The sequence below is a fragment of the Plecotus auritus genome (assembly GCF_963455305.1).
Source record: "Plecotus auritus genome assembly, chromosome: 9".
NCBI lineage: Eukaryota > Metazoa > Chordata > Mammalia > Chiroptera > Vespertilionidae > Plecotus > Plecotus auritus.
In genome coordinates, this window is record NC_137783.1 from 25353692 (window position 1) to 25380376 (window position 26685).

At 37.7% G+C, this 26685-nt stretch overlaps 1 protein-coding gene across 3 annotated transcripts in view; it reads right to left on the bottom strand.

The window, feature by feature from the left end:
- Positions 1 to 26685, bottom strand: part of EXOC6 (exocyst complex component 6) — a 141075-nt gene that overhangs the window by 8417 nt on the left and 105973 nt on the right. For 2 of the 3 annotated variants that reach the window (XM_080642157.1, XM_080642158.1), the window contains exon 20: positions 21837 to 21910. In XM_080642157.1, coding sequence (XP_080498283.1) covers positions 21837 to 21910 — 74 coding nt within the window. Of the gene's footprint in view, positions 1 to 20961; positions 21178 to 21836; positions 21911 to 26685 lie in introns of all 3 variants that reach the window. The other variant, XR_013959069.1, reaches the window with a different exon arrangement.

A 26685-nucleotide genomic window follows, 5' to 3' on the forward strand; every position in this document is an offset into this window, starting at 1 on the left:
TCTGAATAGAGGTTGAAATCAAATAATAAGCTATATGATTTTTAAAGTACTTGGCTTTACCCACTTTGCAGCTCTCTGAAAACAGCACATTTGGAAAAATCCACATACAGCACGGAAGAGAATCTTGAGTAGCAGACAGAAAGGGCTAGGGCAACACTAGGAAGAAGCAGTATTGTGCCTCCACCCCTCACTTTTTGTCCTCCTGATGCCTTTTGGCTCCCTGATGCACCTGAGCCCTCGCCCACGCCTGCCTTTCCCAGCCGGCCTTTCCACTGCCCTCCACGTGAGGGCCAGGAGGAGCTTGGAGCAGAGGTTAAAGGCACCGGTCTCTTCAAGTCACCTCACCCGGGAGAACTGCACGCAGCAGAGGTCAACTGTTCCTAAAGTATTCTTGATGGTAAGCTATGTCATACTGCTAGATAACTGCTTTCCATCCCTACTATTACCACTACTGTCCTAGTTCCAATATAGGAATCACCCCCTGAGGCTTCTGGTCTTGCCCATCCCCTTTGCCTCTCCCTTCTAATACGCCAGATCCATCAGCCTTTACACACTGATGCCAGAGATCCAGCTAAAATACAAATTTGATCACACCATTCATTTGCTTAAAACCTTCAATGGCTTCCCAAGTCTTACATGATAAAGTTTTAAGTTCTTTAACATGACATGAAAAGTTATTTTGCACCTGATCCAGGTCAACTTTACAGCTTCTTCTCCTGACTTGTAACTTAAACTCCTAAATGAGAAATACTCAGAACTCTTATAAACCATTAAATGATAAACCTGTACGTTTATCACTTTCTTCTCTGTGTGGAGTCTCCTTTTCCTCTTCATCCAGGTAACTTACTTATTCCATAAAGTTTAAGTCGGGATTCACTTCTCTCAGGAAGCCTTCCCAGACCGGGTGGTCTTGGTTGGGTTGGCTGTTCCCCTTTTATAGCACCCTCCATATATCTCGAGTAGTTTTCACAACATATTGACATCATGGGTTAATTTCTGTCGATTCACTAAAGAATCAAGTATCAATTAATTCCTTTTGTAGTTGGGTGACTCATGGCTACCTAAGCCCTGTCTCTTTCCAATATCCCAATAGTTGAAGTGCCCTGTCTTCTTCCTAAAAATGACCTTTGTAAGTGCCTCAAAGCTGGTGACTTATTTTGCTTAATATCTGTATCTTCACATTTGGCCCAGTTCCTGGTATAAATTAAATAAATGCATGTTGAGATGAACGTCACAGGTTACCTTTTGACACAGAATTTTAAGTCTACACTGAACCCACATTCTTACATACTAATAAGATGGCTATGTTACCTTACGTTACATGTAAACTATTAATAATTAAGACACCTCTGAATTTTTATTTTTTTATTTTTAATTTTTAAAATATATTTTATTGATCTTTTACAGAGAGGAAAGGAGAGGGATAGAGAGTTAGAAACATCGATGAGAGAGAAACATCGATTCAGCTGCCTCTTGCACACTCCCTACTGGGGATGTGCCCGCAACCAAGGTACATGCACTTGACCGGAATCGAACCTGGGACCCTTGAGTCCACGGCCGACGCTCTATCCACTGAGCCAAACCAGTTAGGGCAAGACACCTCTGAATTTTTAGTAATATCTTATAATTATTATGAAAGCCACACTAGTCCATTTTATTGACTGATTTATTTTGTGCTATAGAATACACCAAAATATTTTACAACCCAAGTTCTGCTCTTGAGATTACCTTTTGTCAACCAGTGGTGACACCATCAAACATGTTAAACAAACGTTCTTGGGTCATACATTTAATTTTCTGTCCAGATCCATTACAATATCTGCCACTCTTGTATAGCAGGTAGTTATGTAATGACTTCACCATTGGAGCTCAGACTTCCAATATTAAGGAAATCAAACCCCGAAACTCATGATTAGAGATGTTTACTAGACTTTCAATTCTCCCTGATGAGTCATTTTGCTTCACTGACGCAATGAAGAAATAAGATCTGCTTGTATGACCTGACTTTGGAAGAATTTGAACAATGAAGGAAGACAATACGGATTAGCCAATGAAGAAAAATTGGATGCCAATGTATCTATACTCAAGGATATATTAGAGAGAGTAGCTGCTTGAATGAAGAGAGACTATCTGGGGTTTATGTACTCCTTCATAACACACTTGTTCAGAAGAAAAAGGGGGGTCTAGCCAGTTTGGCTCAATGGATAGAGCGTCGGCCTGTGGACTGAAGAGTCTCAGGTTCAATTCCGATCAAGGGCACATGCCCGGGTTGCAGGCTCGATCCCCAGTAGGGGTCATGCAGGAGGCAGTCAATCAATGGTTCTCTTTTATAATTGATTTCTATCTCTGTTTCCCTCTCTCTTCTTCCCTCCCTCCCTCCCTCCCTTTCACTCTCTCTAAAAATCAATGGGAAAAATATCCTCAGGTGAGGATTAACAACAACAAAACACAAAAAAGGAATTTAAGGGGTTTTGTATCCTCACTCATTTTATTTCTTTCTAATCTTATAATAGATTTTATAATCTTTACTCAAACAATTTTTTCAAGAAATATATTTCGGCCCTAGCAGGTTTGGCTCAGTGGATAGAGCGTTGGCCTGCAGACTGAAGGGTCCCAGATTCGATTCCAGTCAAGGGCACATGCCCGCGTTGTGGGCTTGGTCTCCAGTGGGGGGCGTGCAGGACGCAGCCAATCAATGATTCTCTCGCATCATTAATGTTTCTATCTCTTTCTCCCTTTCCCTTCCTCTCTGAAATCAATAAAAATATATTTTAAAAAAGAAATATATTTCATTTACTTTTCTAGAATCTAAAAGGCTCTTCTCTTATGCTAGACAATTTATTAACCCCTAGTCATCCAGTTACTTGCGGACCTGATTATACATGTAATTACATTTTGTAGGTATAATAATTTGCTTAATAAACTTGTCAGGACACTTGCTGCTTAGTTTGTTTCAATGATAAATTTAGTTTTCCTACAACCTCACGGCATAATTAAATATGAAAAAAGGGCGGTAATCAGACTATACCGAAGCTGATTCACTAAGGTGGGAGTACCTAGCATGCAGTCATGGCTTACTTTGGGGCCTGATGCTTTCCTGAGTGCTTAGTAACAGATTTCTGGGACAGGCCAATGGTGACAACACTGTGACATTCTGGCTATGAAGGTATCCACATGAACTTCAAAATGGGCAATAAACTTGAAGATGCAGCTTAGTTAAGAAGCAGCTATTGGTAAAGAGCGTCAGCTATGGCTATACACTTTCACTACAGGTTATAAGAGCAAAACACAAAAAGAAAAACCAAATAAAAACAACAGAGGAAGGGCTTATTTTCTTAGGGAGATAAATGCAGCCTGCAGAATCAAGTGGCTTGTGACCTAAGCTCTACAATGCTTGCATGATGTGAATCTGCACTACAGGAGTGCCAGGGCAAAAAGAAATCCCTACCTGACCTCTGGGTAACCTGAATAGGAAATGAGGACATTTCTAAGCAAAATAGGCTGTGTCATCCTGCTAAAATAATTGTTTCCATTGACACTTTGCATAAACATCTTACATGAGGCCACCAGAAAAAACTCAAGCCATAGCATCTCTTCTTTGTTTTTGTTTTTTGGTTAATCTTCACCTGAGGATATTTTTCCATTCATTTTTAGAGAGTGGAAGGGAGGGGGAGAGACAGAGAGAAACATCAGAGACACATTGATTGGTTGCCTCCTACATGCGAGCTGGGCCAGGGATTGAGCCAGCAACCAAGGAAGTACGTGCCCTTGATTGGAATTGAACCCGGGACCCTTCAGTCCATAGGCTGATACTCTATCCACTGAGCCAAATTGGTTAGGGCAGCAACTCTTCTTTGTAACACATAAAACAGAGCCTGGCCCAGTACCTTCAACACAACTAAGGTAAAGCTTGTTGATAATTAGGAGGACAATAAAGGAAGAGAGGATAACAGGTAAGAAAGTTGGAAGCATTCTTTAAGATACAGATTAGTTGAAAATCTTATATAATAAAAGCCCAACGACTGAAACGGTGGAACGACCAGAGACCAGATTGACCATGGCCCCTCGCCCTGGCTCGGCCCCACCCCCCAGCAGGAACCCCCACCCCAATCGGGGGCAGGGCCAGCCTGTAAACCGCCAGTGGCTCCTTGCCCCGGCCGGCCCGCTCCCCAGTGGGGACTCCCCACCCCGATCCAGGGGCCCATCAGGTCAGGCTGTCCAGCTCCCACCCATGCGTCGGGTCAAGGGCATATGCCCAGGTTGTGTTTCAGGCTTGATCCCCAGTAGAGGGTGTGCAGGAGACAGATCAGTGGTTCTCTCTCATCACTGATGTTTCTATCTCTCTCTCCCTCTCCCTTCCTCTGAAATCAATGAAAAAAATATATATTTTTTAAAAAGGTAGTGAGAAAAAAGAAAAGAAAGCACTGAGTAGGGAGAAAGTATTTTACTCTATTGAGTAATCAAATATTTTAATCTTCTAGAATGAGGGACAGAGCATGAGTTTCAGAAGGCTGTCATGAGGTTTTCAAAAGAGCAGAGAAGCCTCTATTTGAATGTAGGTGATCTCAAGACATCTAGAGCAGCAGCAAGAGTCCTGGTTAAAGGGAGAGCTTCTAGGAGGTTTGGTTAGATTTTTCTGAAGTCCCTTCCATTTCTCAAGTCTTAGGATTTCAGAACTATGAAATCATGGAGTCACAGACAAAGGTAATTGAACGATGATTTGACATTTAAGAAAACACAAAAGAGGCAAAGGAAAAAAACAACAACTATGAATTGTAAAACACTCCAAGAACTAAACCTGTCACTTAACATTAAGTACTAAGTAAGCACTGTAATGTATATCTAAGAAGGTAGTTCAGGCAAAAAATACTACGAATGTTTAATTTTCAAATAAAATAAGCAATTTCATCCTCTTGATACGTTAGTAAAAATTTTCATAACTATATACCCATTTGGATCTTAAGAGGTCATTATTGACCTAAAAGACACTAATCTAAATTTCCTTTCTTGTATGGTAAATATGGCAGAATGCACCCCTTCTAAGTGCTAGCTGAATATTCGCAGTGTTTGGTTCTCTGAGACGCCCAAATTTGAGGAAGGGTGGCTCTGTGGGCCAATGAGAACTTCCAAAAGTTTGGATTATGTACATATACCTAGTTTATTGGATATGTTTGTTTTCACTTTTCCAACCAAGTTATGAGTCTTCAAGGGCAGGGTACTAGCTCTTCCTTCTCCCTTAGGGCACTCAATAAAAGCTTGTTGAACTGAACTAAATTATATTACACACAACACTTTGAGAAGCAAAAGTTTGACTGTGTCTTTTCTGTGACAAAACACAGCCACAAAGTAAAAACAGAGAGATTAATACACAAAAGAAAGCTTTAAATTTATACCACTGGAAAAACTTTGTATAAATACAGTTTGAGGCTGTGAGTCTTTCTCACATAGATTACCTACAGTGGATCCTGATTAACCCACTGTTAATTTTTCTTTATCTCTATTTCAGATCATTAGTTGTATTTGTGTATAACTTAACTTGCAAAACTCATTCTAGTGTAGTACAGGCTTTTCTATACTTTATAAAAGGAGAAGCTGAGTTTCAGAAAGATTAAGTGTCTTGTTCAAATTTATATGTAAAGTAGGGTTAGAACCTAACTTCCTCAATTTATAAATTAAGTGCTTGAGCAACTATATTAGGATGGCTAATTTACACAAGATTTCCTTTTATTGGTGTGTATAACCAATCTGTTTTCAAAAGAATGCATGGTAAGGTTTTTTTTGTTAATCCTCACCCGAGGACATTTTTCCATTGGTTTTTAGAGAGAGTGGAAGGGAAAGGAAGAGACAGAGAGAAACATGTATGTGAGTGTGAGACACATTGATTGGTTGCCTTCTGCACATACCCGACCAGGGCTGGAGAACCTGTAACCAAAATACATGCCCTTGACCGGAACCGAACCCGGGACCCTTCAGTAAGAGGGCCGATGCTCTACTCACTGGGCCAAACTGGCTAGGGCATGTAAGGTTTTTTAAAACACTGTGGTAAGATTCACACTGGATATGATACATATAACATAGACAGTCTCGGAAATTTTGTTTTATATAGCAAAAAGATCCTAACAGTGAATATGATGCTTTTGGTTATAATACTCATTAGTATACGAAACAAACAGTGCATTATTGCTATTTTTTTGCCAAAATATTTAAATATTTAAACTTCTCATAAACTATTCTCCCAATCCAAAATCTGTAATGGAAAAAAAAAAAAAGAGGAACATTTTTAGTCAATAAAAAATAGAGAAAAACATTATTTCTTGTAAGCAAATAATAGAAAGTTTGGCAAAAATGCAAATTAATGTTGAGAGGAAGGATAAAGTTACCTGTTGGATAGTGCCAATATTGAGATTATATCCAATAATTAATTTAATGGATGTATAATATTTATCAAAGGCCAGATTATCACTATCCTTTATTGCTGACAGGCTATTCTAAAAATTTTATCCTACCACTCTCAGTGAAAGAAATAGCAAGAATATTGATAACTAAAAACATTTACGTTTGAGACTGCCTCTCTTTACATTATGCATTGGCTTATAATTGCCAGTCTCTGGAGACAAAGACGTGTGCTAAAACACTGTGGTAAGATTTAAAACACTGTAGTAAGATTCACACTGGATATGATAAATATAACATAGACAGTCTCGGGAATTTTGTTTTATATAGCAAAAAGATTGTAACAGTGAATATGATGCTTTTGGTTATAATACTCTTTAGTATATGAAACAAACAGTGCATTATTCCTTGTGGAGCACATTTGAAAATTCACCTCAAAATTAATCACAGTAAGAAAATGCTTGTACTATAAATAAGGAATATTCCATATTTTACTATATGTACACTTACACAAATAATTTTTCCCATAAATCTGCTAATTTTTTTTGTCATATAGCTAACTTAAGCACTTCTCTTAAAAGTAATTCTGGCCCTGACCAGTTTGGCTCAGTGGATGGAGCGTCGGCCTGCGGACTGAAGGGTCCCAGGTTCGATTCCGGTCAAGGGCATGTACCTTGGTTGCGGGCACATCCCTGGTGGGAGGTGTGCAGGAGGCAGTTGATCGATGTTTCTCTCTCATCGATGTTTCTAACTCTCTATCCCTCACCCTTCCTCTCTGTAAAAAATCAATAAAATATATTTAAAAAAAAAAAAAAAAAGTAATTCTGGTTGGTTTATTTCTTTGAGTGTTATTTTGGCAATACCCAGTAAATTCTACTTCACAAAAAGCAGAGAAATATAATTGCTCAATATATAAGTCTAAGGATATTAACTGCAGCATTATTTAGATGTAGAAACACTGGAGACCCCATAATGTCCAAATAAACAAAAGAGGACTTGTTTAATAAATTATGATATATTTATTTTCCATAGGAAGAAATGAAAAATAAAGCAGATTCATATTTATGAATATGAAATTCATGCAGTGTTGCATGAAAAATGTAAATTATAGCATAAATGACCCATTTCCTCCCCAAAAGTCAAGACCTCTACATGTGTTCACACAAGCGGGTGCATGTCCGTGTTTAAATGCACCTTATGGAAGGTCTGCAGGGAAACACAAAGATGGCTTCGAGAAACTGAAGCAGAGAGCTTTGTCTTTATACATTTCTACATGTTTGTTGGTTGGTTTTAAATAGTGAACATGCGATGTCAATTTCCCAATTTACTAATATAGTTATGTAAAAAATGCCATGGGGGAGCTGAGCAAAGTGTACAGAGGACCTCTCAACTATATTTGCAACATCTTGTGAGTCTCTAATTTTTATTAAAGAGTAAAAAAATTTAAAAACCAGTGAGCATGTGTTATTTTTATTATTATTATGGTGTCTGTTTATCTGGTTTTCAAAAAAATCCTTTTAGAAGTAATTTTCTAAACTACAAACCAGCTCTAACCTTTTTTAAAAAACCTTTATTTATTCTTTCTCTCATTTTCCTGTCTTTATGTAAATTAATTTTTCTGACCAATATCATGTTCTTTCTTTTTGAAGAGCTTCTTTTAACATTTACTGGTGATAAATCCTTTCAGTTTTGTTAGTCTGAGCATTATGGGTTAAACTGTGCCCGCCCCCCACCCCAAATTCATATTTTGAAGCCCCAACTCCCAATGTATCTGTATTTGGAGATAGGGCCTCTCTAACCTGTACTCTTAAATGAATCACAAGAATCTATAAATGCCAAATTTATATCAATAACTGAAGGTTATAAGCATAAGTCACATACGTAGTTAAGCACATAAAGTATAAAGTACCAGAATTATGACACTGGAACAAAAAAGGACAAAAAGGCTAAAGTCATTTAGGTTCAGACTAATCCTTTATAATCCAAGCTCTCCCAAAGGGCAGCATACTTTTCTAATATCTGGACCTTAAGGTAAACTTTGTGAGATGTCTGGTCTTGCTGTATTTAGGAGTAAACCCACATACATCTTCCTTTAATTCTTTGGCACTTCAAATGAATTGAGGATTGTCTAAGGGAAAAATGCTTGCTGGAGGAGCTGTGTGAACAAGCTTATTGTCCTGCTACTATATCTAGTCAAGCATTCAGATACTACAACTTTGGCAAATCCCATTAATACTTTAAGAAGTCAAAGACTTTAAAACTTCTAAAGAAAGTTCCTGTGAAATAGTCACTGGGGCAAGTTTAAGCAAGCAGAGTGTGTATACAATATAGTAACAAATATAATGCAAACAAAAGAAGATTTGTTTAATTATAGAGGAAATAATTGTTATTTAAAAGTGCCTTCTTCCTCATCATAAAAGAATAAACTGGACTAGTGGCAAAAGAATTGTATGTTATGATGCCTTAAGATTAGAAACAGAAGGAAGAAATTTCAAAGTAAAGTCTTGGCAGACGCCCAGTCTCCATGGCAAGAATTATGGCCAAACAATTCCTTCACAACATCCAAGGCTTGTTCATGTCCCTTTAGGTAGAATCCAAAGTTGTTCATTTTGAGTCAAATACAATCAGGCTCTCCTATCTTTCGATGGTGAAGCACATCTGAACTTCTTTCCTAAACTTTATCACCATGTGGAAGTATGGTAGAGAAGGATTATCAGACTGTAAAAAGGGCAGAAGAAGTAGGTGAAGGGTATAATGAGAGCAAGGAGATGGGTGCCCAGAGTACTTCCCGTATGAAGCAATGCTTCTGGAAGGAACTATGCTTCTCATAGCTCGCCATGATGTAGACCAGGCACACCAGCCTTGCCATCCTGATGAAGTATGGTAAGTACAGGCAGATGGCAGCTGCTGACTTAATCAATTAATGACCTCTTCAATGCAAGCTTCACATAATTCACTAATTTTATTTTTTTTAATATATTTTTATTGATTTCAGAGAGGAAAGGAGAGTGAGAGAAAGATAGAAACATCAATGATGAGAGAGAATCATGGATCGGCTGCCTCTTGCACGCCCCTTACTGGGGATCGAGCCTACAACCCGGGCCTGTACCCTTGACAGGAATCGAACCCGCAGGCTGACACTCTACCCACAGAGCCAAACCAGCTAGGGCACAATTCACTAATTTCAGTGATGAAGATTAGGCATGCCATGGAAAAGACTTCTTCCAGAAATAAACTGTAAGCATTTTCCCTCACACATTTCATTAAACCATTAATATACAGTTAAAATAGTTCAGGAAACAGTTCCGCAAGGTCGTATAAAAGTTATTGAAAAGTAGGACTACTCCACTTTGTTTCCTGATTTCCTAAACAATAGTGTCTTCCCAACATACCATTTGGATACTTCAGTGGCTTTCTTTTTACACACCTTAATTTCTATCTTTTAGCCAAGATATGTTTCTGAATCTAATAGTCTTTATCTTCAGTGATTCCAACTCACTCATATCTCAAACTGTCTACCTCTTATTTTATTGTCTATTGTTCCATTCTGTGTCCCCAGTGGCTGACTATGGTATGCACTCAATAAACATTTGTCAAATGAATGAATAAGTGAAGAAACAAATGAAAATCCATTCACATAATTCTTTTTATTGCAAGCAGCTTTAGGATTCCACTAACAAATGTTTATTTTATTTACACATTGCTAGTTCCAAAGGGATTTCAAAGCAACTTACAAAAATACATGCAAGACAAATTACAACTTAATAACTGAGAAAAGTTAAGGACAAGAAAAGTAAAGGTGGCAGAGAAGATCTGTATACAAAACGCATGTGATGCTGTCCTACACATCGGAGCTTTGTAGTTCCCAAATAAAGAAGACAATATAATTAGTTAGATAACTCACAGTATTCTTGAGATAAAAACAACAACAACAACAACTAGTAATTGCTCAAGATAAATTCAACTATTTCCTTTTTAAAAAAATATTTTTTTATTGATTTCAGAAAGGGAGAGAGAAAGAGAGGGAGAGAGAATCATTGATCAGCTGCCCCCTGCACGCCCCACACTGGGGATCAAGCCCACAACCCGGGCATGTGCCCTGATTGGGAATTGAACCATGACCTCCTGGCTCATAGGTTGACGCTCAATCACTGAGCCACGCCGGCTGGGCTAAATTCAACTATTTCTAATATTAAAAAATAAACCAGAAACTTCCAAGTCCATACGAAGAAGCCATTGTGAAATGTGGTGAACCACATGATCAGTAATTAATAGTAATCAATCATCTGTAGCTTAGACTACCAAAATAATCACCTAACTGTTCTTCCTGATTATAATTTTGTCCCTTTTCAATCTATTCCCCTTAGAGCGGCCAGAACGTTTTAAAAATGAAAATCAGAGCATGATACTAACCTGCTTAAAACCCTGGAATGCTAAACTCCTTAACAAGGCCCTCCATGATTTGGCTCTGATACTCTCCAATTTCCTCTGCACCTCTCTGCCCCTTGCTCACTGCACTGCAGCCACACTCTTATCCATTCTCTTCCTTGATAGCACCTCAGTACTTTGACTTGCTCTTCCCTCAGCCAGGTGTGCTCTCTCTCCATATCTTTCCATTTCACTCAGATGTCTGCTCACATGTTGCCTCCTTAAAGAGGTTTTCCTTGACAACCCAATCTGACGTGGTCCACCTCACCCCCAGTCACTATCACACTGGCCTGCTTTATTTTTCTCATAGGACCTAACGCTATTTGAAATGATCACTGTTTGTTGTGGATCTCCCTCTAACAAAATGAGATATGACAGCAGGATCTTGGCTATCTTTGCTCACCATTGTATCCCCAGCACTCAAAGCAGTGCTCAGAGCAGGTGCTCAAATATTGATCAAGTAAAGGAAGAAATATCTGCCAAAACCGGTTTGGCTCAGTGGATAGAGCGTCAGCCTGCGGACTGAAGGGTCCCAGGTTCTATTCCGGTCAAGGGCATGTACCTTGGTTGCGGGCACATCCCCAGTAGGAGGTGTGCAAGAGGCAGCTGATCGATGTTTCTCTCTCATCAATGTTTCTAGCTCTCTATCCCTCTCCCTTCCTCTAATCAATAAATTATATTTTTTTTTAAAAAAAAGGAAGAAATATCTGAAAACGGGGCAGTTCTTGGTGATCTGGCTTGCCTGACAGCCTTCAGTTTCCCTAGAACAGTGGTGGTTAGAGAACTGCGGTTACGTCATATATGATGCCTCTGAAATCTTTTGAAAATGTTGGAGCCTCTTCTCAGAAAAACACACACACAAGCAAAATTTTGCATAAACCTCTTAAAACCAACCCAAAGCCCCCCCAGGTGTAAAGGCATGTAAGAACATTTGTGCAATGCAATGCAATCTATGTTATAACCAATTCCAGTCCACAGAGAGTTGAAGGCTGAGGGGGGGTGGGGAGGGGAGAATAAATAAAAAGCTGCAAAATCACTCCTAACAGATTTCTCTACAAAATGTAGAATATAAAAGTGGTCAAATGAGTAATAGCCATGGCTAATGGCTGCTTAGTCTCTTCACATAGCATATTGTATTGAGAAGCCCCGACTTGGAATTTTTCATGAAAGAAAATGGCACGTGTTGATGGCATGCGTGGTAAGAAAACAGATCTGAGAAGTTGCCTCTTTTAAAATGGTCTATGCTGTACTCTTGTTCTAACTGAATGAGATTGTACGGGACCAGGAGATGAAGAGAGCAAGTCAAGTTCCAGAAATGGATAAAGTTAAACACACACACACACACACACACACACACACACACACACACACACACACTAAAAAGGATTGGCTTAATATTCCAAACAGTCCATGAACTCTCTAGAAGCAGAGAAACTTCCCTGGGTACCATTAATAACAAGACGCATGCGTAGGGTCACAAAATGACTTTCAAAATGTATTTTTTAAGTTATGTCAGATCAAAGAAATGATGGCAGAAAAAAAGAATAGATTCAGGTGTAAAAATCCTCCCTTGCCTGCCAGGGTGGACTTGGTGTCAGCTAAGAGACCAACTGAACAACGTCACTTTTGTTCCCCTCCCCCTTCTCTTTTAGTATCTGCAGGCACATAGGCTAAGTTAACGTAGAAAGTAAACCACCTGGGCAAAAAAAAAATCTGCAGGTTCTAAAGGACTTAGAACTTTCTCATCACGTTTTTAGTACCATAAATAGTAAGAGCCACTATTTTCTTTGTGGAAGTTTGGCTTTGTCTTAGGGTTCTTATTTTGGTATTAGATTTTTTTGTCTTAAGGTGCAATTATCTTGAAAAAAGTCACTTCAACTGTATTTCCTTTTTAATAGTAGGAGACCTCTACAACACAGAGAAAACACAGAACTTACCTTGATTGTTTTACCAAAATATCTCTCCTTCAAACTTTTCCCATCTCATTTACAGTGTATTAGTTAGGGGACGTGGGGGAGTAGTGAATATATTCTTTCTTTCTCTCAAAGTATGCACACTGTAGCTCACTAACAATAGCCTTGGTGATTCACTAAGGAATCTGACAACTGTTAGGATCTGAACTCCACATAAGCTGGTATTTTAATTTCCCCACTTAAGTCTTTTCATTCTTCACAAGCAATCCTGTGTTACTGTTTCACGTTTCTGAAAAACAAGTTATTCTGTGTGACTGACTGCCCGGTTCCCTGCATCTAAGCAGCATTAATCTTCTAGTAATTATCATCTTTCACACAATCATCTGAAAAAGGAAGTTCAACAATTTTTTTGGAAAACTTAAATACTACTTTTCATCATTTTTGTATTATTTGCATTTTAATATATAAATTACACAGATATACTGAAAGGCTTATCTATTTGCTGCCATAGTGCTTTGTTTTATCTGGTCCAGCCCCAGGAATCCACACACTAATGTAATTCAACAGTGGTCCAGGTACCTCAGTGGTTTCAAACTGTGTACTATATAACTGTTTTACAGGACAGCCAGAGCTTTTCATTTGTGAAAAGTATTCAGTAATCAAACAGGATTTTGGAGAAAGAGATACACCTTTACTCTAGGATTTCTCAGAGCCTTTAATGTGCTGATGAAATTGTAAACTTTATAAGAGAGGGACACAATATGCAGGATTTCCTAAACTTATTTTTTTTAATATATTTTATTGATTTCTTACAGAGAGGAAGGGAGAGGGATAGAGAGTTAGAAACATCGATGAGAGAGAAACATCGATGAGAGAGAAACATCGATCAGCCGCCTCCTGCACACCCCCTACTGGGGATGTGCCCGCAACCAAGGTACATGCCCTTGATCGGAATCGAACCTGGGACCCTTCAGTCCGCAGGCTGACGCTCTATCCACTGAGCCAAACCGGTTTCGGCTTTCCTAAACTTATTTGACCACAGTTTACTTTCTTCATGACTCACTGTTTTAAACAACAGGAAATGCTGCTTGAAGTTCTGCTTTATATTCAGTCATTGTTGATCACTTAAAATGTATATTGCTTTTGTCTAAATTTATAAAATCCCCCTGTCCAAAATATTTATTTATTGATAGAATATGAATTGGTTTTGGAGCAATGACAACATTTCTTAGAAATAACTTATAGCACTATTTTAGTATCCATAATGGTGAATAAGATAAATAAAAAAATACATTTGTTACACTTTTTACTTGAGAAGGCAGAGAAATGTGTCATATATTTTTAGAAATACTTTCATAAAAAATAACTGAAATAGAAAAAAATTACCGCCTTTAAAGAATGTTTGTTTATATGGAACATAACTTAAGTAGAATGCAAAACAAAACAAACAAAACAAAAAACACAAACAACAGAAAAATAAACCCACAACAAAACACTTTTTAGTATAGCTAAAAAATTTGCATTCACTTATTCAACACTTGATTGTTTATTCTGTGCCAGGAATAGTGGTAAGCAATGGATGTACAGCAGGGAACAAATACAGGTGAGTCCTGTCCTCCTGGGCTTGTAGTTTAGCTTTTATATTGCTGATATTGTTATGAATACTTACTCTAGAATCGCTCTATTTGTAAATGTACCTTTGTTGTAGTAAGAGTATAGTGAGGCTAGAATTTAAAAAACCTCAACCCTACAACTAATTTGTGAATGAGGGATGACATAAACCATAAAATATAAGCATACAGTTAACTGAAAGACATGGAAATAATTTTACTTTTACATTGGAGGCATATATCATTTATGTCTCACAGTTTTGTGTTTTACGATTATTTTACTTTAAAATACTAAGAGATTAAATTATTTTCAATAAATAATGCTGGGTCAACTGGATAACCATATAAAATAATATGAATCTTGAACCTTACACTCCACACTATGTATAAAAATCAATTTCAGATAGATTATAAACTTAAGTGTGACTGGTAAAACAATAAAACTTTAGAAGAAAACATAGGAAAGTATCTTTATAATTTTAGGGGTAGGCAAAGACTTCTTAAACAGAACATTAAAAAAAACCATAAAGGGAAAATATGATAACCTGGATTTCATTAAAGTTATGAACTTCTGCTCATTAAAAGACATCACTAAGAATGAACAGACAAGCCACAAAGCAGAACATATTTGTAATATATATATATAATTGACAAAGGACTCATATTCAGAATATACAAAGAACTTACAAATCAGTAAAAGTAGAAATCCAATAGAAAAAAAAATGGCAAAAAAAAAAACCAACCAACCCAAAACACACATACAAAAACAAAACAAAACCCTGAACAGGTTATTCACAAAAGAAAATATTCAAATGGACAATAAATATATGAAACAGATTTCAATTTTATAAGTCATAAAAGAAATGTTGATTAAAACCACAATGTATGCATGCATATAAGCATAACCAATAGACACAGACACCAGGGGGATGAGGGCATGAGCAGGGGGAGGGAGGTAACGAGGGGATAAGGACACATATGTAATACCTTAATCAATAAAGAAAAGAAAAGTTTTTTTAAAAAAACACAATGTAAAACTACTATCTACCCACTGGAATGGCTAAAATGGAAGAGACAGATAGTATCAAGTGGTAACAAGGATGTAGAGCAAAAAAATTCTCCTGCATTGCTGGCTGAAGTATGAACTAGCACTCTTGCTTTGGAAAACTGCTTCACAGTATCTATCCAAACTGATCACATACATATCACTCCCTGCCTCAGCAATCCCACTCCTCGGTAAATACCTCAACAGAAATGTGAGCATATGCTCACCAAAAGACACGCAAAAGGATGTCATGTTAGCATAATTTGTAACAGTAAAACTAGAATCAACTTATATGTCCATCAATAGTGGAATGTATAAATTATGGTTTATTTGTGTAATAAATTATGGTTTATTTATTCATACCCAGCAAAGGGAATGAATAGAACCACAACTACATTAACAACATGGATAAATCTCACATACAAAATATTGAGTAAAAAAAGGCAGAACCAAAAAGTTGATACTATATGATTTCATGTATACAAAGTTCAAAATCAGCTAAATTTATCAATTGTATTACAACTCATGATAGTGGTTATGCTTTAAGGGGGAGAAGGGTAATTAATGATTGTGAGAAGTGAAGTGAGGGGTGGGGTCTCTTTTGAGGTATCTATCAGTCAAGTTTCCTTTCTTGACCTGGGTGTTGAAGAGATGTATTCAATTTGTGGAAAATCAGCAATAGTAGACCTATGATTTGCCTGAATATAAGTTATCCTATCTAATAAAAGAGTAATATGCAAATTGACTGTCACACCAAGACACAAGATGGCCGCCCCCATGTGGTCAAAGATGGCTGCCCCCATGTGGACACAAGATGGCCGGCACAAGATGGCCTTCAGGGGAGGGCAGTTGTGGGAAGTTAGGGGTGACCAGGCCAGCAGAAGAGGGCAGTTGGGGGTGACCAGGCTGGCAGAGGAGGGCAGTTGAGGGAGACCAGGCAGTTGGGGGGGACCCAGGCCTGCAGGGGAGGGCAGTTGAGGGAGACCAGGCCTGCAGGGGAGGGCAGTTGGGGGGGGATCCAGGCCTGCAAGGGAGGGCAGTTGAGGGAGACCAGGCCTGCAGGGGAGGACAGTTGGGGGGAACCAGGCCTGCAGGGGAGGGCAGTTGGGGGGGACCAGGCCTGCAGGGGAGGGCAGTTGGGAGCCAGCAGTCCTGGATTGTGAGAGGGATGTCCAAACACCCGTTTAGACATCTCTCTCACAAATGGGTGGTCAGACATCCCTCAAGGGGTCCCAGATTGGAGAGGGTGCAGGATGGGCTGAGGGACACCCCCCTCCCCCATGCATGAATTTCATGCACCAGGCCTCTAGTACTTTATTTGAAAAGTTTTATGAGATATAGATATATTTTGCAAAATTCAAATCCTTTCTCAAATTGTCTACACATGGTTCAGAGGAATGATCATTCCTCTTTTCCCTAGTTTGCTTAAAATCAAATACCTGAAAACAGGACCTAATCCTGGATGGGGAAAGAAGAATTATAAGAAATTTTTATAACTTAGGATTTTAATAGAAAAAAGAAAATGGTATACTTGACTCATATCTAGTCTAATAAGAACCACTTATGAGTATACCTCTCTAAAGCTTTAGCCAAAATATTCCTAGATTTTTAAAAGGCACTTCTAGGTATCTGAGCCCTCACTAGTCTTGTAATTCTCTCACATGCTCTCCAGTGTGTGTGCCCATATCATGCAATACTTGAGACACAGTCTTAGCCCCAAAGTGCAGTGGTCTAACCCAAACACCACACGCTCATTAATGCAATCTAAGAAGCCCCAGCACAATGTTGGTGCATTCAGAGGTTAACTAAAACTACTAGATCTTTTCCATATTATGAGTCAGACTTCCTACAGCCTGTCTTTTTTTTAAACTTAATTTTAAAAAGTTAAATACAGCACTTAATATTTCCCTTGCTAAATTTCACTTTGTTGGCTTTGGCTTATCACTCAAGCGTACTGAGGGCATTTTGATTCTTCTATCATCTTAGGTAACTCTCCTAGCTTTATGTAATCTATGTATATAATTCATATTTCTTCTATGTATTTATCCAAGTCACTATTTTAAAAATTTGTTGATCCCAAACTGTCAAAGATAGACATCTAGAGGAGGCTGCCAGAGTCTTGACTTGAAGCAACATTTCACAAAGTAAGTTTCATGTAATACAACCCAAAATGAGTGAGGGAAGTGTTGAGTATGGGAAATGCTGGGTTACTGCAAAATTTCTCAGCTCTTGCAATTCGAATGTACATGGTAAGTCTCTAAGAAGGAATCACAGTTTCTTAAACATACCTGACTTGAAACCTTTTTGAAAAAAGAAATATTTTCTCATCTTGAGAAATCAGTATTCCTAGAAAAAACACTTTATGAAACACTGCTTGAGGGTGATAACAGTACATTAACCAACATTCTCTGGGTAAGATATTGTTTTATTAGCTTCAATCCCACCTGCATTATCAACCAACCTACCTAAGCTTTTTCATACTGCCTAAATGACAATCAAGATATTATCAAATGCAGCAATGATATATTACCAGTCTAACTTATCACAAAGTGAAATAGGACCAGGTAAAGAGGATTTAGTATTAAGATTAGTGAGCCATGGGTGCTCAATTTACCGTGAGAATTATGCTCAATAAGAAGCAATGAAGGCAAGAGATATATTTTAAAATTTCCTATTAAACTGGCTACATTTTAAAAGTTTTGGTGGAAAATTAATCTCAGTTATATAGGACACCTCATTTTCTAGTGATATTTAGTGAAATATTTCTATGTATTAAAAACGAGTTATTAAAATTATCACTAAGTGCTATATATTATATAGTCTTATAATAAAAATAATTTTAAAATGTTAAGGTTCTCATACACTGTCAAAAGACGTTTACATATTCATCTGCAATCTATTTGAAAGATTGTAGTTAACAAAATAGATGCTCTTTGTTAAAATCAGACACACATAAGTATATCAAAGTCCTTTATCATTTAGTGACTTAATTTCAGAACTGGGTGTAGGAGGATGATAGGTTTTACTTAGAAAAAGTTTACACATACTAATCATGTTCAAGCAGCACACTGAAAATTGACTGAGGCAGTATATTCACATAAAGCAGTATCAGTACTGCGAATCCTCCCCATTGTCTTTTGGGGCAGTGGGCCTTAAGATATTGTTGAGATAACTGGCTTCCATTAGCAAGCATATGATTGGCAGGATGATAAAGTCTTTTCACTCACAGGTCAGCTATTTCCTTTTCTTGAGAAGAGGGCAATTCTGATGATCCATCTTTTAGCTACAGTCTCTCATTGAGTCCCAATTCTCTTGCCTTCAGCTTTGATATGGTTCTAACTTTCCTCTTGTATCAGCTCATACTTGTCATCAACTCCTCTATTCAGAACAGCAAATATCAGGAGTTTGACCTCAGGGCAAAGTCCGGGTGGGCAGGTAAAATTTGACCACTGGACCTACTTCCTAATCTTTCATACCCAGCAATTCACGAAGCAGTATCAAATTCAAACCAAAAAACAGAAGCATGACCCCTTATAAGTACTATGAAAAGGGCTCTTTTGCCTTTCTAAGTATACTTGAAAAGAACTGTCAGCCACCCTATTAAGACAGAAATGGATCACAGACTAGGAAAAAAAAAAAAAAGGAAAAGTGTAGAAACTCAACTGAAATGTAAATAAAAGTGTTAACACCCTCTTTATGTTTGGTGATAAGCTACTTCATATAAAAGTGTTAAAATAATATGCTATAAAATATCTTTATGAAGTCAGGAATGTAACACTATTGAAACTTGAAGGCATTCTTAGTTAAATAATCACTGACATCTGATACAAAAGTTTGTATCCCCGCATATTAGACTTTAGTTTTCAAGACTAATTTTATTTTTGGCCAATTCCCATACTTGACATTTCACCACTTAACTGTTTATAAATTAATTTCAAAAACAAATATAGGTGAAACATAACTTTCCTTATCAAGTTATTAAATCCAGACCTCTGAAATCACGAAATTCAAGTTATGTCACAGTGGTCTAGCACCTAAAGACAAGACTTAACTGCATCCTCTTGTTTTAGAATACAAAAGAATAAGAACAGAATATGATTACATTTTAACATTAATAGTCAGGGGAAATAATTTAAGCCCCTTTTAAAAATAGAAAAATCAACACATAAAAATTTAGCTCATCAAAATTTTCTATCCACTAGTCACTTCCACTGCATATTAACTACCAATTATAATTACTAATATAAAATTGTGTTTTATATTAGTTATTTCTATATAAATCTTTTAAAAGTTCTACTACATGTGTCACAATAGACTTCAGAATTCTAAATGTTTCATAATAGATTTTTTAATTCACTTCAAAGTCTCTTAAAGAAATTACATTGATGAGGAAAAGTCAACCAGGACTTAATGCCTCTAAGTGCACACACTTGAAGAGTAAAATCAGCCAAAAAGACTTGAGATGTTTATTAATATTTATAAGTATGCCTTAATAATAATTCCCTAGGGAGCTATATGCTTGTAAAGAGGCTTTGCTGTCAAGTGATGATTGTCTTTGAAGGAAAAAAGTACTTGGGATCAGTTTTAATCTGCATTAAACCAACCACTTATCTGGACAAATCAAGGAACAGAAGCTTTATCAACTAGTTTAATAAACTTGTGGTCCTATTCACAATCTTACAGTGAGATTATAAACTAGTTAACTCCATACAAATTCATATAAAACTAAGAAAATGTCACAAAATAAATGTCAAGTTTCTGTAAACAGATTATTTGTATGTAATGGGAGCTATCTCCAAATCACATACTCTGCACTGGGGGACATTTCATGTTCTTGCAATAGGGAAGCATACCCCAGTAAGTGTCCATAACCTAACCGGAAAATGAATATACAACCAAACCTATTTCCAACTTGCAAAAGGACTCAGTTTCCTATATTAGATCATCAGCTTGTTCAGAGCAAAAGGACTATAACAGAACTCCGTCTACAGAAAATGGATCTAGCTTCAATAGAAAGAACATATTCTGGTAAACTGGTGTGGAAATTCAGTTTGCCTTCTTCATTTTCCACTATCTTCCCCTATTAGTAAGGCTAATCACATATAGAGCTAGGTCATCCACAGTACTCTTTGTTTGGCATAATACATAAGCACTGATTGCAAACAGAAATAAATACAAATATATTTCATATGTTCAGGCTTTACAAACACAATAGAGAGACAGGAATTGCTTTTTCACTTTCCTTCTAAACCCTAACTGAAGCTATACCATTTATTTCTATATGACTCACTGTCTTGTAAGTATTCCTAACAGTTCGTGGGTGTTTTGCTTCTCCAAAGGATTTTAAAGCTCCATAAGAATGAAACTGTGTCTTATATTACCATTGTATCTATTTCAACCACATCGTCCCTCTTCAAATAACCAGTACATAATAGTTCATAAATACTTATTGAACACTGTTTGGAATTAGAGCAAAAACAGCTCTACTCTTAAACACTTCCTTAAATCAGAGCTCCTTAACTGCTCAAATTGGCCCTTCTCTAAACATCAATGGGGTAGCATCTATTCATACCAGTGGTGGAGCCCCATCTCGTCATCTCCATTCCCCAAAGGGGATGGGACCATAAACAGACCAAGAGCACAGCGTCTTTATTTTAACTGCATCTCCACTTGGTTCTTCTTGCCAAGGGCAGCAGTCACGCCTGTTGTCAATTCTCCTGAGCCCTCTCACTTGGATCCACCCTCCTCCACACTCTTGTGCCTCCCAGCTTTATTAAGCTCCTTAATCCTAGGATTAAGAAAGGAAAAGAAAAAGGAGGAGGAAAGAAGAAGAAAGGAATAAGAAAAAAAATATGGGGGGAAAGGAAAAAAGAGTAACGGAGAAAATAAAGAAAATGACAATAGAGTAGAGGTGTTCAAGAGTAGTAAAATGAATACATCTAAAAATTATCATATTTGTTACTACACTTTGAATTATGTACTAGAAAAGAATTATATAAATATATAATTACCTCTTTAATTTTAACCTTCTTTCTGAAGGCATACAGAAAACTTATAAAAATAGCATTCGTTACCACTGACAAAATTCTAAGCAAGAGACTCCTACATAGAATGTAATAATTTACCTTTAACTTGGGTCCTGACACTAATGTTCTACACACCAATTTTCACATGTGATCATGACATAATTAAGAAATAACTTAAAATCCAAGTATCACTAAATCAAAGTATAAAATTGTTCTTTAGTCATGTGCTTAGCGGGTAATGATTATGTTACCCGAAGAGAATTCTCTGTGGAGTTGAGACACTGAATAAAAACTGGGCCAAATACATAGTTATCAAAGAAGCATTTTTCTAAAGACAGGTTGTTTCAGGCAAACAAGCATTCCTATAACATTAAAAAGGGGGAAAAAGGCGATAAACGAGAAGGACATTATTACATCTTACTTGTCTGAGGTCAATGAATGCTAGTTGCAGGGTATCCCCCTGGAATCCTGGCACCGGCTCAGAGTTGGCAAACACTATTTAAAAAATAAAAAAAGAAGAAAAACAAGATTGCAAAATATACAAGGTTTTTTAACCGCTAAATTAATTTCTACTCATTATAAATGTATTATAATATTAACACATAGCCATTTTAAATGAAGACTATTTATAACCTTCAATTTCCACTACTGAGAGCACTCGCCACACCCATTACCACAAATATTTTAATAATTTTAAACTTCTAATCTGCCATTTAATCACTATAATCCTTAATTACAATAAATTTAGAAGGGTTATTCTACATGAAGTTCAAGGTAGTAATATACTTCAATCAAGAAAAGTTTTCTGACTCTTTTTAGCCTTAGGTGAACGATTATAGAAGCATTTTGAAACTATACCAATTCCACGGCTGTCAGCATATTTCAGACATCTGCTTTGTTACAGAATATGCTCCATAAAAATCCTACCTCAAACTAACAGCAACAACAGGCAGACATGCAAGAATTCAGCTTTACATGTAGACAGACAACAGGTAAAATGTTCTAAGGAGCAAAATGGGGATGATGCAGGAATGTTTGTTCTGATCTTTTAATATTTTTTCCATAAAGGTATCATACCTTTTTAAGAATTAAAAGATATATTAACAAAAGATTGCAACCATATTTCAAAAGATTTTTTTCGACCTTTTTTTGGTACTAAAAAAACTGTAATATGTAGCTTGCTTAGTTAAGTTGAAGACAAGCCCAATGCTAGTAATTTTGAAGACAAAAGACTTGGCTCATAAGAAAGACCCTATAGTTTTATACTCAAGCTTCTCTGATAAGAATAAGACTGCTTGCAACCATTCTCCCTACCCATTAATATCTGGGTTTTCTTAGAGAACATTATAGATTTTCCATTTGTGAATTTACCACAGCCAGTGTTTTAGAAATTATTTAAAATGTCAGCCTCTATCGTTTTTGGAATAACAAAAATAAATCAACAATTAAAAATTGATATATATAAAAGCCTGTTCGACTGTTAGCTATGACACGCACTGACCACCAGGGGGCAAACACTCAATGCACAGGCATGGAAACATGGAACAGACTGATGAATCTCAGAGAGAAGTGGGGAGGGAGGAGGGCAGGAAGAGTTTAACCAAAAATCTTATATGCATACTAGAGGCCCCATGCACCAGTGGGGTCCCTTGCCTGGCCTGCGGGGATCGGGCTGAAACTGGCAGTCTGACATCCCCCAAGGGGTCCCGTATTGCAAGAAGGTGCAAGCCAGGCCGAGGGACCCCACTGGTGCATGAATCTGTGCACCGGGCCTCTAGTAAATATATGAAAGCCTAGCACAGCTTCATTTGTCTGGCATTTTTAAGGCATGAAGAATTCAAAATGTTTTTGTTGCTGTTGTTTTTAAGATAATAATTTTTCATTTAAGCATCAAAACTCTTTTTTTAATCTTAAGCATATTTTATAAAATTTTAACCTATAACATAATACTTCCCTTTTTTGAAGTATACTAAATATTATTTGAACTTTTCTTAATTATCTGGATCATTATTAAAAATATTTTTATATAGATGAACAAAAAGATTGATACAGAGGCAGAGAAGCATCGAACAGACTGTCAAATTACAGCGGGAAGGCTGGGGACGGGGGAGGGAGGTAAGAGATCAACCAAAGGACTTGTATGCATGCATATAAGCATAACCAATGGATGCAAGACACTGGGGGGTGAGGGCATGTATGGGAGTGGGGTGGGGGGGCAATGGGGGATATGGACACATGTAATACCTTAATCAATAAAAAAATTTAAAAATATTCTTATATATTCAAATATCAAATCATCCTGAAACTAATATAATGTATGTCAAGTATACCTCAATTTAAAAAACACCTATAGGGACCTGGCCAAGTGGTTCAGTTAATTGGAGCCTAGTCCTGTATACCAGAAGGTTTCGGGTTTGATCCCCAGCCCGGGTACAACCAATTGATGTTTCTCTCTCATTCAATCTCTCTCTCTCTCTCTCTCCCTCTCTCTCTCTCTCTCTCTCCTCTCTCTCTCTCATCAAAGGAATCATATCCTCTGGCGAGGATTAAAAAACAACAACACACATATAGAAAAAAAAAAAGGACACTTTTTATTCTATAGAATACATTTCCAGGATTGCTATGGTATTAAGAACTGTTTTCTATTACATTAAGCAACTCAGAATGTTGTGTTGTGTCTAGATTTTGTAATTTTTCTTCCTTTTCTCTTGCAGTTTTAACATAAATTCTTACTCCTTGTTCTCTTATTCATCTCTTATTAACATGCTGCCTTTAATATTCTTGAGCTGTTGTCTAAAGTAACAGCAAATACAGTCTGGGCAAGGACCCCTCCCACAAGTAAGATGAATGGGTTTATATATGCCTTTCAGGATACAATATGAACCTTTTGAGTATAAGTAACCTTTTGATTACTCAGAGGTACACCATTCCTCCCCCTTTTTCTCCCCCCCTCCTGGCCATTACTTCTTGGTTCTCTGCTAGGTTCTAAGTAGTTATGCCCATTAGATAAGTGGCTGCACTCACCTTTCTCAGGCCCCCTATTTCCAGAAAATTAAGATTTATTGAGCAAATCTAGCCACACTTTTAATTATTTAGTATAATTTACTCATACCACTGTTTTTTCATACAATGAAAAGTGGCATAATTTCATACTGTGGCAATCCTATTACCCCCTACCATGTCCCAGATAACCGAGTTGCCTTTCTCTAGTACCACCAAATTTTAATGAAAAACAAAACAAAAAAATAAGCAAAATTATAACAGCCTATTAAAAGTAAAGGTGTTTTTTTAATTTTAAAAAACCCTTTCTAAGTACCATTCAGCATATTTTTGGCTTTTCTGGCCACACGCCTAGGCTACTATTTCCAAATAATATCTATATATATAAAAGCCTAAGAGACTGAACAACCAGAAAGACTGGAACAGCCAGAACAACTGGAACAGCCAGAACAACTGGAACGGCCAGAACAACTGGAACGGCCAGAACGACTGGAACGACCGGTTGCTATGACGCGGGCTGACTACCAGGGGGCACTCAATGCAGGAGCTGCCCCCTGGTGGTCAGTGCGCTCCCACAGTGGGAGCACCACTCAGCTGACAGACCTGTCCTGGCAGCCCACCAGCCTGGTGGCAGCCACTCCCTCAATAGCCCTGCAGGTCTGCTCGCCAGAGAACGGGCCAGGCACCGATGGACCAGCGCCACCAGCACAATCCTGACAGCAGTGACAGCCTCCTGGAAGTCGGCCTCACACATCGCAGAAGAAAGGATATAAAAGTGGCTGCCAGGTGGCTCTCGACAACTGGCACAAACGTCACCGGGATGGATCCGGATTCTAGGCCAGCAAGGGCGTCCCAACACCCACCCGGAGGTCTGATTGCATCCTGGTCCCCCCACCCCCACCCCCTCGGGACCCTACCCGTGCATGAATTCATGCACTGGGCCTCTAGTTTAACTATGAATCCCTAGTGGTTTCCAACCAAGACTGTAAATGTTATCTCAGCCTCTACCGTCACCACATATACATACACATTCACACAAAAATAAGGACTTCCTATAATGCAGGGAGACTTTATCTAGCAGGCATAAAAATCAGCTTAATTTCAATTATATTTGCAATTATTATGTACTTATTCTCCCCAAATTTTTCTACACTGAAAATAATCTGTCATTTTTCTCCTCCCTCAGTTCCTGTTTAAGATACTATAGTTTAAGCCCCATTGCTTGGCATTAAACCAAAGAGCTTAGTATCCAAATTATAAGTACCATAAATTTATATAGCACTTTAAGTTTACAAAGCACTTTCTCACACACAATCTGCTTTGATCATCATGATTACTTATTTTAGTGAACAGGGCATAAGCTCTTGCAGCTAGAAGAGACATCCCCTTTGAAATACCTCCCTCAGTTACCCTCGCTAGATGATAGCTTTCAGGCTTTCTCTCTCTCCCTCTCTTTTTTTAGAATGGGAGGCTATTGAGCAGTCTGATAATCATCTGGCACAGAGGACATATGCTATTCAATTTATCAATGGCTTCATATTTTTTCCTTTTCAATGCAGGCAATCAATTTTGTTGCTTCTACCCTTAAAAATGTCTTGAGTCTGAATCTGTGTCTACCTTATTCAAACTATCCTCATTTCTTGCTTGGATTACTAAAACATACTTTGATCTTGTCTCCCTTTTCTTGTGTGCCATCTCTCCATCCACTTTTCCTAGTGTGACTTATGTAAGATGTAAACGTGATTTGTGCCACTTCAGAGCTTAACATCTTTCAGTGGTTCCCCATCATCTTCACAATAAAACAAGACAATGAAGATCCTTTATACTCTGGCTTTTACCTATCCCCCAGCCTCATCTTTTACCACTGCCCTAGGGGCACCTTAAACTCCATACCAAACTACCTGCATTTCCTTACATATGCCACAGTCTCTTTCCACATTACCTTCAATACTTCTGCTTCTTTTCCATGGAACAACTTTTACTTATCTTTCCATTCAAGCATCATATTCTATGGAAGACTTCTAGTACAATCTAACGGCTGGGTTAGATCCCTCCACTGTGCCTTCACTGCAACTTCCTGTGCACTGCCTAACCACACCACCCATTCTGCTATCTTATACTTGTTTATCTATCTGGGTCTAGTACCAGACCATGAACTCATCTATGGTAGGGAATGTACTTCCACTTTTACATCTCTGTCACCTAGCCCAATGCCTAATAGTAATGGTAGTCAATGAGAATTTCTTAAATGAATGAAAAAAAACTGAATA